The 14,244-nt window shown below is 41.1% G+C and overlaps 1 protein-coding gene across 2 annotated transcripts in view; it reads right to left on the bottom strand.

Annotated features, from left to right (window-relative positions):
- The window catches only part of PSD2 (pleckstrin and Sec7 domain containing 2), a 70,909-nt gene that overhangs the window by 11,760 nt on the left and 44,905 nt on the right, over positions 1–14,244 (bottom strand). The window contains exons 5-8 of one of the 2 annotated variants that reach the window (XM_051978535.1): positions 13,916–13,996; positions 11,016–11,128; positions 6,689–6,747; positions 1,925–2,014 (exon numbers count right to left, since the gene is read on the bottom strand). In XM_051978535.1, coding sequence (XP_051834495.1) covers positions 1,925–2,014; positions 6,689–6,747; positions 11,016–11,128; positions 13,916–13,996 — 343 coding nt within the window. Of the gene's footprint in view, positions 1–1,924; positions 2,016–6,686; positions 6,748–11,015; positions 11,129–13,915; positions 13,997–14,244 lie in introns of both variants that reach the window. The other variant, XM_051978534.1, reaches the window with a different exon arrangement.

Below are 14,244 nucleotides of genomic sequence, written 5' to 3'. Positions count from 1 at the left end.
ATTATGACAATAATGATCATAGTGATGGTGGCAGTGACAATAATGGTAATGATAATGATGGTGATGATGGTGATAGTGATGGTGACAATGGATTTCAGTGATAGTTGGTGATTCCAGTTAATATATGTTAAATACCTACTATGTGCCAGTCACTGTGCTAGGTCCTGAGGATACAAAGGCAAAAAATTAAAATATCACTGCTCTCAAGAGCTCCACATTCTATTAGGGGGAAACAGGCACACAGGTAAGTACATAGAAAATCAAAACTAAATATTGTTTTATTTCAATAGGATTGAGGGATCAAGGAAGCTCTCTTAGAGGTGGTATTTAAATGGAACCTTAAAGAAAGGTAGGCGACTGTCAAATTCATCAGTCACTGGGAACACAAGTGAACAAGATTAAAAATGAGATTAACAATTGGAAAAATAAATACAAGTAAGACATAGATAATGTCAATTTATGGTATTCTAACTCGACATGTAGTCAAGAAAGTTTCCCTTTCTGTTTGAGTTTGAAATCACTGTTATAAAATGTGGGGAGGTATGTAGGGTGGAGAGGACCCTGTGCAATGAGAGATTTGAATCTGGAAATGGGAGGTTGATGGACATGCAAGGAAACAACAGGACCAATTTGGCTGGAAGTACTGAGAATGTGAGGGAGAGAAGTGTGAAATCAGTCTCAAAAGTCAGGCTTTGCAGCTAGGTTGTGAAAGGTGTTAATTGTCAACAGGAGTCTATATTTTATCCTGTAGGCAAAAAAGGAACTATTGAAGTTTCTTAAGCAGGGATAGCACTTTAGGCATACCTATTTGGTATATAGGATAGATAGGAGAAGAAGCAGGGCACTTGTCAGGAGTGGAATATGGTTCTAGTTCAGGTAAGAGATGATTGGGGGCCCAAACTAAGGTGTGGTTTTGTGAGTGAAAAGAAATAAAGTCATGAGGAGATGTGGAGAATCCACAAGACTTAGAATCCATGAGGATAGGAAACTGTATATGGGTGTGATAAGGGGAAAGGAAGAGTTGGATATGGCTCCAGTGCTAAAAATCTAGGTGACTAGAAGGATAGTAGTATCCTCAACAAAGTAGAGAAGTTAGGGACAAGGGTGGTTTCAGACGGGACAGATGAAGAGTTCCATTTCAAACAAGGTGAGTTTAAGAGAACTTGAGAAACTTGAAACTCAGGAAAGAGATTAGCAATGGATATATAGATCTGGTGGTTGGTGGTGATGTTGATAATGGTGATGATGTTGATCCTGGTAATAATGGTGGGGATGATGATGATGATGGCTGGTGATGTGACAGTGATGGTGATGGTAATTATGGCAGTGGTGGAAGTGGTGCTGATAGCGATGATGGTGGTGGTGGCGGTAATAATAGTGATTGGAACAGATGGCGAAAGTGAAGAGGGTGAGAATGGTGAAGATGATGATGATGACGAAGAGAACTATGATGATGACAGTGAAGACAGTGACTCTCACCATATAGCTCAGGGTGATTATAAAATTGCTGGTTATAAAAACTGCTGTTATGGTGGCAAATATGATGATGATAATGATGACACTGATTGCAATGAGGATATTGCCTTTATCCACAGTGATGATGATGACGACGACGATGATGATGAATGCTGGCATTGAAAAGGATTTATAAAAGAAGAAAAAGAACTAACCGCAGTCTAGACCAGAGCAGTTTCCCTGACTAAGGGAAGCCAATATATTCATAACTTGAATGGGAATTTGCCCAATAAATAAAATCCTTAACCTCTCTTTAACATCCTTTCCCTCTTCTCAGCCTTGTCACATGCTTCCAGATAGTGCAGATCTCAGCTCTGGTTATGGGGAGATACTTAGGCGTAGGGAAAGAGGAATCCTCTCCAGGAGACAGTGAATGTACAGAGGTCAAGGCCAGGGCTTTAAAAAGTACCTTCAGCAGATCCTTGGCAAAATCCTGTCCACCATTCAGCCCATCCAGGTTGGCAATGAATTGCTGGCAGGACATCTTCTTGCCGATGTTCTGTAACACAGAGAGCAGGAGGCTCAGAATAGGCAGGGGTGTGTAGAGAGGCAGTTCCCTTAGGGTGGTGAAAAAAAGGGTGGAAAAGCCTCATATCCAACTTCTTAAGCCTATTCCTTTCACTTTCCTGCCCTTGTGCTGCGGATAAAAACTTTGTGAGAATGGTGAGAAGGGAACTGAGGGAGAGCTTAGTTTGATACAATGCAAACTCTACAGAATTACTCTCCATGAGTTATCCTCCCCAGGGTCTGAGAAGGGAGGGTGGTTACTTGACAATAACTTAAGAATCCAGTTTCCCTCTAGAAGATATGGGATTAATTGGAAAACATGGAGCCATGACACCTCCAGGCTCTGCAGCAACCCTGGTGAGAGCTCAGGACTTCTACCTCCACCTATAATTGATCTTTGTCTTAACACCAAAGGGAAGATGAAGCTTTTGAACTTCCCAATCTGAGATCTTCCTTGTCTATATTCACATAGACTTGGTTCTCTGTACTTATATGTAATTTCCCATTGAAGGAACACTTGGGGTTACCATCCTATTGAAGGAAGGCACTTGGACTAAGGGAATATGTATCTGAAAGGTAAAGTGACTTGGATTTCAATTCTCTAAGTGCCTGATTATTAATATCTTTGACTCTTCCAAAAGCTGAGCTAGGGAGGTTAAAAAACTTAGAGATAGAATGGTCCTGGGAAGTCATCTAGTCCAATCCCCTCACTTTACAGGAAAGGAAACTGAGGCTTCCAGAAGGGAACAAGTGGCTTGTCCAAGGCCACGTGAGTATATCATTTCAGAGCTGGGATTTAAACTGTACACATGCCAGTCAGTCTCAAAATGGAAACTCTCTTTCTTGGAAACAAAAAGAATACAGAAAATTTGGGCAGAATTTTGACAAAGATGGAGAGGGTCACAAGAAAGATCATAGGTCCATAGTAGTAGAGCTGGACTAGAACTCAGAGGTCATATAGTCCAAAACCAGGGATATTAAGTGATTTCCAAGGTTTCACATGTACTAAACATAGGAAGTAAAGTCCTTTGATTCTGATCCACTCTATTAGTAGAAGATCTAGACTCATTTGAATATTAGTCAATTTTTTAAAAATTAAGGATGGATAAATTGGCTTAGAAATTGGGAAAGGGGGGGAAGCATTTTCAAGACTGAGAGAAGTTACTTGAGGATTTTCAGGTATTTGGGAGTATTCCTTCTGCTGCTTCCCCTCTAGTGAAATGGATAACCAATAATGACTTCTAATTGCCTCCAGTGCTTCATTCCTGATTCCCAATTTTGAAGTCCAGAAGGGAGGTGGAGGCTTCCTCATCACGGTTCAGCCTCGGAGGCTTTGTTACAAACAAAAGAAAGCTCCAAGCAGAAACCCCAGCCTCCCAGGAAGAGTTCTCCCAGCCTTCCAGGAAGGGTTCTCCCAGCCTCTTATGCTTTCTAGTGTGGTAAAAAGGGAAGATGGAGGAAAGCAGGGCCTGATGTCAAGGTTGGGCACTATCAAAAGAGTTTTCCCCAAGTTTCTGTTTCTACTCCCCTCCTTTAGAATAATAATAATAATTGACATTTATATAGCCTTTTAAGGTTTGCAAAAAAGCATTGCACATTTCTTACTTCATTTAATCTTTACAATAATGTTGTAAAGGCAGGTACTGCAAATATTATTTTTCCTATTCTACAGGTGAGGAAGCTGAGGTGGAGAAATGTGATTTGCTATAAGTCTCACAGCTAGTAAGCAGAATTGGAACTCAGCTCTCCCTAATTACTGAGTCCAAATTCTATCCACTATGCCAAGCTGCCCCTCATTCACATTATAGTACCTAGCATGGTACCTTGCACATGATAGGAAATGAATAAATGTTGATGCAGGAAGTGAATGAATCCATGAACGCATTGTGGTGGCTGAAAACTAATTATAAATATTGGCATTCCCTCCAAGCCCAAATACTTTTGAACCCAGAACCTTCAAGTTTTCAAAAGGGTGAGAGTTTTAAAGACCCATTAGTTGAAAGCTGTCTCAATCCCATTTATATCACTGAGGTTGAATTGTTCTCACTCAAATTAAATGGCAAGACAAGCTCTCTAACTCCAATCTGACAATAGAACCCAAGACTCATTCTCTCTTTCTCATAACTTCTATCCTCAAAAAAACTCTCCAGCTCTAGCAAGTACATTATATGTTTATCAATTGGCTAATATTACAAAAATCAATTAATTAGTAATTCAGATAACATTCTATTCTCAATTTAATAATTTATCCTGAGTTTAGCAGCTCTTAATATACCAGAAGAGTGTTTACTGAGCTTATAGTAAAGAACTGCATTTTGGGTTTATTCTTATTCCCAGACTTAAGGTTAGTGGGTTTTAACACTTCTTTGATGTGCTATCAGCTCCTAATGAGGACAGATAAAATATGTAACCAAATGAATATAGGAGCAAACAGATCACACTGATAGTAGACTTAACATATGTGCACTTATAATAGCAGCTCCAAATTTGTATAGATAGTAAAGCTTGCAAAGACCTTCATCAAAATTAGAAGGTAAACAGTGCAAGGATTATGAAACCATTTAACAAATGAAAAGAGAAGGAATTTATTTTCATGATCACATAGTTAGAAAGTCCCTTTTGCTATTGTTTAGTTATATCTGATTTTGTGACCCCATTTGGAGTTTTCTTGGCAGATAATGGAGTGGCTTGCCATTTCCTTTTCTAGCTCATTTTATTCCTAGAGGAAACTGAGGCAAACAATATTAATTGACTTGCCCAAGATCCCACAGATAAATGTCTGAGGTGGATTTGAACTTAAGAAAATAAGTCTTTCAGATTCTAAACCCAGTGCTCTATCCATTATACCACCTCATTATCCCAGTAAATACCTTACACTTTTTGAAATCCAGGTCTCCTGATTTTAGATTCTGAAGCCAAGAGATCTTTCTACATGTCCAAAGACTCATTCTAAACATAGGAGATTATATACATATATGTGTATATATGCATGTATATATACACATGTGTATGTGTTTTTAACCAGGGCTTAGGTTAACTCAATCCTAAATTTCCTTTTTGGGAAGAGTCTAAAACATTTAAAGGTAAACCTCAGCATTGGTAGAGGACTGAGACAGCATGCACAAATTACATGTACATGGATTCCCCAAATTTCCATTTGCCTTAATTTGTCTCTTCCCTTCACACCACATCTTATACCAGAATTGCTCATGAGGAATCCAAAAGAGCTCAGGAAACAGAGGAGAACCCATGATGGATGGGAACAAAGGAAAAGAGTGATTTGACCCAAAGCATAGTTGTAGAGACAGGCAGGAAGGGAATGATGGGATACACAGAGAGACATGCACTCCCCCCACCTACACTTACCACCTGGCAAAGAGCAAGATAACGAAAAGAGGGGATCCCGGAGCAGACAGAGAGAAGAGGAAGAAGTTAATGAGGAAGCGTGGCTCTGTAAAGGGAGTTAGGCCAGTGGCAGCTCTGCCCATCCAGGGCACCAACTGTCCAAACAAGTCATGGAGTGCACAGGCACTATGGAGCCCAGAAGCCCCACAGCAGGAAAATGGGAAAAGACAGGTGGTTAGACTTAAGAAAGAGACCAGACTATAGAGCTATATCATAGTTCCATCAGAGGCTCCTGGAAGTTCTCTACTATAGCCTACCAAGAGTGAATAAACCAATGCTATGCTTCATAGCCTTAAAGAGAGTTTAGCCAGTTCTGGGGTGACTTCAGAACTGGAACCAATTAGATTTTCCATTAAAATGCTTGTGGGGCTTGTCTCATCAATCCTCAGAAACTCAGTCTCACCACAAACAAGGGGACTGTTAGGGATATGCAGGCAGGAAAAAAATCTCAGAGAAAGGTAACTTAGGTCACACAGAAAGGCAAAAACACAGTCCCCTAATTCCCAGCTATCTACCAAGAACGCTACATTAAAATATGGTACCTGATGAGTTGGAAAATGAGAAAGAAAAGGAGAACAAAGGAGGGGAATAACAATAGTTAATATCTGTATAGTACTTTAAGAATTATAAAGTACTTTATCTACATTTTCAGATTTAATCTTCATAATGATCCTATGAGATAGGAGCTACAGTTATTCCCATTGTACAAATTTAAAAACTAAAGTTTGGAGAAGGTAACTGATTTGTCCATATATATTCACACAGCTAGCTACTGGTGGAAATCAGATTGTTCTTCCTGGCTCCACTTTTTCTAAAGGAGTAGAAGCTCCAACCTGCCTGAGACTCAGTGGTTGGTTTTGGGTTTTTTTAAATGTCTTAAGCAAGGCCATCCCTGGCTACCATCTTTCTCTCCCCTGCCCCAAAAGTTGAGCAAGAGATTCAGAATCAATGAGCAATAGGGAACTGGCCCCCGAGAATACCCTATCCTGCTCCCAGTCCTGTATCCTGGAGTTCTGTCTCAACACCTCCAGGAGAGAGCCAGCCAATGCCCATCACCCCAAGGGAATTCACCAACCTTTTGTGTTTTAGCCAAGGCTCACCTGCCCTCCTAGGGAGTTGGGCCAGGGGGACAGAGGAGTTCCACACAGGTTTCCTGGGCTGGTCCAGACCTGCATCTTTGTTTTGCATGCTGGCCTTTGCCTTTATCCACCAGCCCTCCCCCACCCTTGTCTCCCTTCTCTTCTTCCCCATCTGCACTTACATGTCCATGCAAGTCCGTGTTGAGCAGCATCAGGGCACAGGTAAGTGTGTGAATCCCATCTGAAATACAGCAGAGGTAGGTGGCCCTCAGCCCTCAGCTTTAGCTCCCTTCCTTTTCCTATTCCCAGAGCATCTTGTTACCAAGGCAGGCTAGGGAGCTATCCCCTCCAGGAGGACCCAGACCTAGGATTTAAACTGGGCTACTGCTTATTGAGAAGGTATGAGAGGTGGGTCAAAGAATGCCCAGGACGGATAGAGAGGACAGACAAGGCAAAGAAACAGCATGGCATAGTGGGAAAGAACATTTGAAACAATAAATATTCTGATTAAAATATTTTTTTAAAACTCCACCAAGAAGAGGGCCACTGAATTTAGAATAAATTCAATGAGCAATATTGAATCCAGAGGGCAGGTGATTACAAATGCCAAACATGGAAGAACATTGATGGAAAGTTTCTGAATTGGCTTTGTTTGATTGCCTTTCTTTGTATTACAGAGATGATTTGGGAACTCCTAACTTACTGAAATGGGGGCCCCTCCCATGGAGATGGACATGTGTTCTAGCCTCCTGCTCAGGGGGCCTGTGCTTTTCCAGGATGACACAGCAACTTCTGGTTGATGCCTATGCCTGGGGGATGGGGTAAAAGATGATTGGACGCTGGGATTCTGGAGGGATGGACTCCTGTGAGTCACCAGGATGGACCCAATCAGGCTATGAGAGCTGTGGAGACAGTTTATCATCCTGTGTGTTTATGACCTCTTTTTTTTTTTTTTTTTAATACTTTCTTCCAGCAAAGGAGAAGTGGGAGGTAGGGGGAGGAGAGGGGATGCCTGAATGGAGGAGACTTCTCTTCCCTCCCCATCCCAGGCAATGACTGGTGACAGCTTGCAGTTTAAGTACATGGCCTTGGGAGAGCATCAGCCAGGCTAGACAGAGGCTGGACACTGGCTGCCTTCTTTCCGCCTTTCTGTCCCTTCCCTGGAGTGCTGATTAGCAACTGGAAATCTTGAGAAATGGCAAACTGGCCTTGGTGGTAATGTCCAGCCAGGATCAAGCTTTCTCAAGCTTGGATTCATATATGAGCTAACTATCAGAGAGAGGAGCTTTCCACAGCAGCATGGTGCCTTCTCAGAGGAGAAGGGCACCACCCACAAGACTTCTGTGGCCAAAGAACCAAAGCAAGCCATGCCCACCAGACAGAAGAGTGGGGCCTGCTAGCTGCTGCAGCTCTGCAGATGAACAGGAATGGGAAACATCTATCCACCCATCCCACCTGGGGTTTTTGTTTCCCACAGGGAGCATGAGTGCAATGGACTATCTGACTTGGCTTCTGTTTCTGTATTGATTCATGCATTTATATCTTGTGCAAGGTCTGTGGCAAAAACAAAAATAAACTTGGTCTATGCTGGCTATCCATATTGTACAACAAGTACCTTATTATACATATTGCATAATGAGTACCTTTTCTAGAAGGTCTCCTGTTATCCAGATATTGGGGGAGACTAGAGAGGAGCTATAGTTAAGCTTTGTATAGAGATTTCCCTGGAATTGCTCCAGAACCAAAAAAAGCTGCTTCCAACTCTCTCTCTCTCTCTCTCTCTCTCTCTCTCTTTCTCTCTCTCTCTCTCTCTCTTTCTCTCTCTCTCTCTCTCTCTCTCTCTCTCTCTCTCTCTCTGTATGTTTGTGTGTGTGTGTATGTGTGTGTGTGTGTCTGTCTGTCTGTCTCTTTTTTGGGGGATCAGACCGAATTTCCAGATGAGTCTGAGTCTGTGAGCCCAGAATCTCCTTGTTGCCTGAGTCTTCTGAGCCACAGGGTATCTGTTGTAAGGAAGGTTTGGTCAGAAATGAGTTTTTTGAGCAATGGTTGTGATATTTTAAAAAAATAACACAAAGGCATTAATAAAAATTGGGAAAAGGGAAAATTTCTTGTCTATGTGTACTAGCTATGTCTTTTAATCCAGGCCTTGACTTGGAAAAAGAAGATAATACCCATCTCTCACCTCCCAAATTTTTTTAACCTCTCAGTGTTCTTGGTAACCTTCTACTACTATAAAGTACTATGGGGTACTAAGAAGAACCATTTGTAAACAGGTCAAACAGGATTAAGTGATTTGCTCAGCATCACAAAGTAAATATCTGAAGTCACATTTGAACTTTAAGTCTTCCTGATTCCAGGCTCAGTACTCTATCCACTGAACCACCTAGCTGCTCCTTAGTATTATTATTGGTATAGATTTTGATTGTAATCTCTTTGTCTTAGACTCTATTCTGTTCCTGAGAATAACATATAGCCAATAATCCCAACTCAGACATAGGGGAGCCAGAGGCCTTAAGAAATGATCTTTTCCTGCCCCCTTTCATAGTTCTTCATGCTCCAACCAAGCTGCACTATTCTCCATCTCCTGACTTTGCTGTGAGATTTCTGTCCCCTTGCCTTTGTTCATCATGCTCCCTATGCCTGAATGTCCTTCCTTCTAGAATTCCTGTCTGCTTTCTAATCCTGACACAAATGCCATCACCTCCTTCATGAAGACTTCCCTGATTCACTCCCCAGATGGGAACAGCTTTCTCCTTCAGCTCCCAAATAGCACTTCATTTGTAGCTCTCGAATGCTATTATGATAGTATCTTTTGATTTTCTGTGTGCATATTAAATCCCCCATGGAAATATAATAAGCACAACCCAACTAAAAGTTTGTTATTTCCTTCAGAATCTAGCTCTGAATGAACATAAGGAATAGGAAGTGGACCTATGATTTCATTAGAGTAGGAAACTCCCAGATGAGGAAATGCCCTCCATCAATGCAGGTTGCCATCTCCCCTTGCAATTTATAGTTTTAGAATTGTCAGGTGCATTGAGAAGTGACTTCTGTAGGGGTCATTAAGCTACTATATACTGAAGGCAGGACTTCAACTCATATTTTTCTGATACTACATTCAACTCTCATGGGCTATTCCATATTTCCTCTCATGCCCATAGTAAATGTTTTAAAATTATTTGTTGAATGAATGAATGCTCTCCCCAGGGAAGCTCAGTTCATGGAAGGAGAAGCTTCTCCTTTGGGCATTTCCTTACTAGGTATTCATATTGATGGCTGTCTCATTACCCTTGATGAAAGCCTTCCTTTAGTAGGGCTTAGTAGAAAGCCCTCTGTGAACTGGTCCAAGGTCATTCCTTAGGGACCAAAGAGACTCAATTTCCTTTCGGCTCCTCCTCTTAGATGTTTTCTGTTTTGTTTTTTGTTTGGAAACAATCAGGATTAAGTGATTTACCCAGGATCACACAACTAGTAAGTGTCTGAGATAATATTTAAATTCATATCCTTCTTAGGGGCTGGTACTCTATTCACTGCTCCCCTCCCTGCCCATCTCCTAAATAATTCTTCAGGCCACAGAAAACTTTTTTCATCACATTATACTCCTTATGAGATATTTGGGGAAAGATACTTGGGAGGAAATCTTGGGACTTTTTCAATGCTCTCTAAACCTTAGCCTATAAGCATTACCAACCACTGTCTCTCATCAAAATAGCAATCGTAATCATACCATTGTTAGCAATAACTCAACATATTTTTACAAATTTATCTAATGTCTTCCTTGAATTGACTCTATGAAGTAGATGGTACAAATAACCTTTGTTTCCACTTCACAGATGAGCAAACTGAGTCTTAGAGAAATTAAGTCCATGGTCCTAAAGTTAATAAGAGTCAGAACAAAGATTTTAAGCCAAGTATTTCCTGGTTCCATATCCATGGACTCTGCCATGCAGGTACTGAAAAATTGGAGTAGGACTGCTCTCTATCAATTAAGCAGTCTGTCGGGAACCAGGAGCAATATAGCACATATAGTACCTGCCAGAGGGAGGAAGAGAGGGAAGGAGGGAGGAAGAGAAGGGAAGGAGGGAAGACGAAAAAAAGAGATGGAGGAAGGAGTGAGGGAGGAAGGAAGGAAGAAGGAAGAAAGAAAGGAAACAAAATAGGGAAGAAGAGAGGAAGGAAAGGAAAGGGAAGGGAAGGAAGAGGGGGGAGGAAGGAAGGATAGAAGAATGGAAGAAAAGAAGGAAGGGAGGAAGGCAGAAGAGAAGAAGGGAGGGAGGGAAGAAGAACAAAGTGAGGAAAAGAGGGAGGGAGGAAGGAAGGAAGAAAGGAAGGAAGGGAGGAAGGACAAGAGAGGGAGGGAGGGAGGAAGAAAAGGAAGAGGGGATGATAAAAGGGATGGAGGGAATAAAGAACAAAGAGACGGAGGGAAGGAGGGGAGGAAAAGAGAAAGATTTGGAAGGAAGGAGGGAGGAAGGGAGAGTGAAGGAAACCTGGGCAGCCTGGTCATACCTTCTGAGGTGTTCTCTCCCTGGTTACATTGGCGGTATCTCCTGGAGAAGTGGGTAAGAACTCGTTCCCTCTCCTGAGTTTCCCCCATCAAAGGAAAGGCTTTTAGGAAGGTTCTGTAAGGAAACACACATACAGTAGACAAGGGACCTCAGAAGCTCATTGGCTACTGCCACATTTAAACCCTCCCCAGGCAAGTTGCTCTGTAGCCCTACAATCAAAGAACAGAGAACTCCTTTCCTTCCTCCCTCTCTTGCCTTCTCAAATCCAAGGTTTAAGGTCACAGTCACTAGAAGCTCAGAATTGAAAGAAATATTAGGGATCACCTACTCTAACTACTCACCCTATTCATGAATCTTCTTTTATAGTATCCATAAACAGAGATCCAGTGAGCTGCTTGAATACTTCCAATGAAGGGCAGATCTCTACCATCTGAAGCTGTCTATTCCATTGTTGGAAAGTTCAATGATTATTTTTATAATTCATCTTTTATACTCAACTGAAATGTGCCTCCCTGTAGCTCCCAACCACTGATCCCAGTTCTTTACACAGAATTTGTCTTTCCCTTTCCCAGGTAACAAACCTTTAAAGACTGAAAGAAGAGTTTTATATACTGTACTCTCTGGGCCAAAGATCCAAAGTTGCTTTGAGAGTTCTTTGTAAGGATTTCACATATTTAACCTATATCAGATTGCTTGCTGTCTTAGGGAGGAGGAGAGATAAGGAAGAAAAATTTAAAACAAAGTTTTACAAAAATGAACTATTTTTATATGTACTTAGAAAAATAAAATACTATTAAAATAAGATTTTTTTAAAAAAAGAAAGCTCTTTGTAAGATATAGCTTCCATCCTCCACTTCTTTCCCTTTGCTCAGGTTTTCCCTCAAGCCTGGCATCCTGTGCAGCCTCAACTCTACTACTTAGAATCTCTACTTCCCTTCAAAGCTCAGTTCAAAGGCCACAATAAGCCTTTTCTGATCCCCTCAATATTAATGCTGTCTTCATCAGGATGTTTATTTTCTCAGAATCATAGAATTACAGAATGTAGAGTTGGAAGGGACATTGTTGTCTATGCAGACTGATTCACAACCAAGAGGAAGGCTTGATATAACAAGTATATTATATTGACTTTGTCTATTATAGCATGTCCCAAAACTATTAGGGCAGTTTTAATAGTAAAAATCTGCCCTAAGATTTTGGGATAGCTTGCATTTTTAATTTACTTGTGTTTTTGTTCTAGTAGAATGTAAACTCCTTGAGAGTGGGAATCATTCCATTTTTGTATTCCCCAGAGCCTCGACACATAATATATGTTTATTAAATGCCTGTTGAATTAAACTAATTGGATTTCAAGTTCCCTTGCCTATTGAGGCTCCAGTTTATCAATGATTCTATTTAACATGTGATACCAAGAACTGGATTCAGTACTCCTACTATTTTTTAACCAATTCATAGTGTGTACCATCCGATGATACTTTTGATGAACAGGACACTAATGTAGCTCATGTTTGCATCAAGGACAAATTTGAAAAGAGTCACTTTGGCGTTGATAATCTTGAATGATCAATAGGCTATGACCCAAGCAGAGAATGAGAAGAGCATCTTCTTTCTTACTAAAATTATCTCCTTTCTAGACCCTAAATCAGGGGTCCTCAAACTACAGCCCACGGGCCAGATGTGGCAGTTGAGGACGTTTATCCCCCTCACCCAGGGCTATGAAGTTTCTTTATTTAAGGCCCACAAAACCAAGTTTTTGCTTTTAGTCCGGACTTCCAACAGTCTGAGAGACAGTGAACTGGCCCCCTATTTAAAAAGTTTGAGGACCCCTACCCTAAATGGAATGACCAGGGCCCTTAGGAATGTGCAAGAGAATAGGGGTAGAATGCAGGCAGGGCTGGCTCCCAAGATTCAAAGGCCTATCACTGACACTAATATTTGTGTGAACTAAGATAAGTTATTCAAATCTCTCTAAGCTTACTTTTCTTTACCCATAACATAAAGGACTTGACCAGATCAGAGGTTCTTAACCTGGGACCCACAGACTCCCAAAGAGGGGCTATGGATGAGTTTCAAGGAGTATGTGAACTTGGGTAGGAAAAGATGGTGTCTTCATTTTCACTTACCTTTGGTTTCCTTTTTAATCTGTCTTATGAATTTTATTTTATACATTTAAAAACATTGTTTTGCAAAGTGGGGTGCATAGACTTCACCGGCCTCCAAAATGACACAAAAATGGTTATGTGTCCTTGGGCTAGATGACTCAATTTCCCTCCAGCCCCCAGATCTATGAGGTCCATGAGTTCTATCCTCCCCATATCCCCACCCCCACCACCACCTCCAAGATATATTGTAAATAACCTCTTTTCGGTCTCTGGGCCTGCACATGATTTGCTGATGATAATCTAATTTGAACCTCACAGCATCCCTGTGAGAGAGGTAGACAAAAAACATCTTTGATTCAATTCAAGAAGCACTTGTTGAACACTAACTCTGTGCCAGGCACTGTGCCTAGGTAAAGGGGATACAAAAGACAAAAAGAAACATTTGTTGCAATTTCTACTCTCATGTAGCTTTCATTCACTTGGGAAAAAACAAATACAAAATATTCACAAAGTATATATAAATATATATATACAAAGTATAAATGGAGAAAGAGTTATTTTTCTCAAAATGGCTGAGTCCTTAATACACCCATAGTTATAACTATATCCCTTCCCTCCCTTTTAACAGATGGGGAAATTGAGCACAGAGAGGTTTGTTTGTTTTTTTCACTTATACAAAATCATACAACTGGTCAATGAGTCAGTCAGTGACAGTGCAGGAATTAGAACCCAGATCTCGTGAGTATTTCTAATCCCACTATTTAATCTTGGGCCCCATCTGTTCCTGAAACCATTTGCTCACCTGAGGGCTCTATCCAGGCTCAGGCCTGAGAAATCAAAGAAGCTGAGATACTCTTCAGCTACCAGCCTGCTGAATTCATTGCTATAAGGAGAGGAGAAAGAGGAATGGGTCAGATAAGGTAAGAACTAGCTTGTCCTCATGACATCAGAACACCTGAAGAGGTGACTAAGGTAGAGCCTTCACTCAGGATGAGTTCACTGAAAGTTTCCCCAGGAAAATAACTATCACCCCAAAATTGTTCTTCCTTCCCATTTTTGAGGAGGTGAAGATGGAAAGGAAAAAAAGAAAGCATATCTGGTGTTTGGCTACTTGGGCATTGCACCCCATTG

Source organism: Antechinus flavipes, chromosome 2 (assembly GCF_016432865.1).
Source record: "Antechinus flavipes isolate AdamAnt ecotype Samford, QLD, Australia chromosome 2, AdamAnt_v2, whole genome shotgun sequence".
In the NCBI taxonomy this organism is placed as follows: Eukaryota; Metazoa; Chordata; class Mammalia; order Dasyuromorphia; family Dasyuridae; genus Antechinus; species Antechinus flavipes.
The sequence above is the reverse complement of the archived record's forward strand: the minus strand, read 5'-3'. Positions and strand labels throughout refer to the sequence as shown.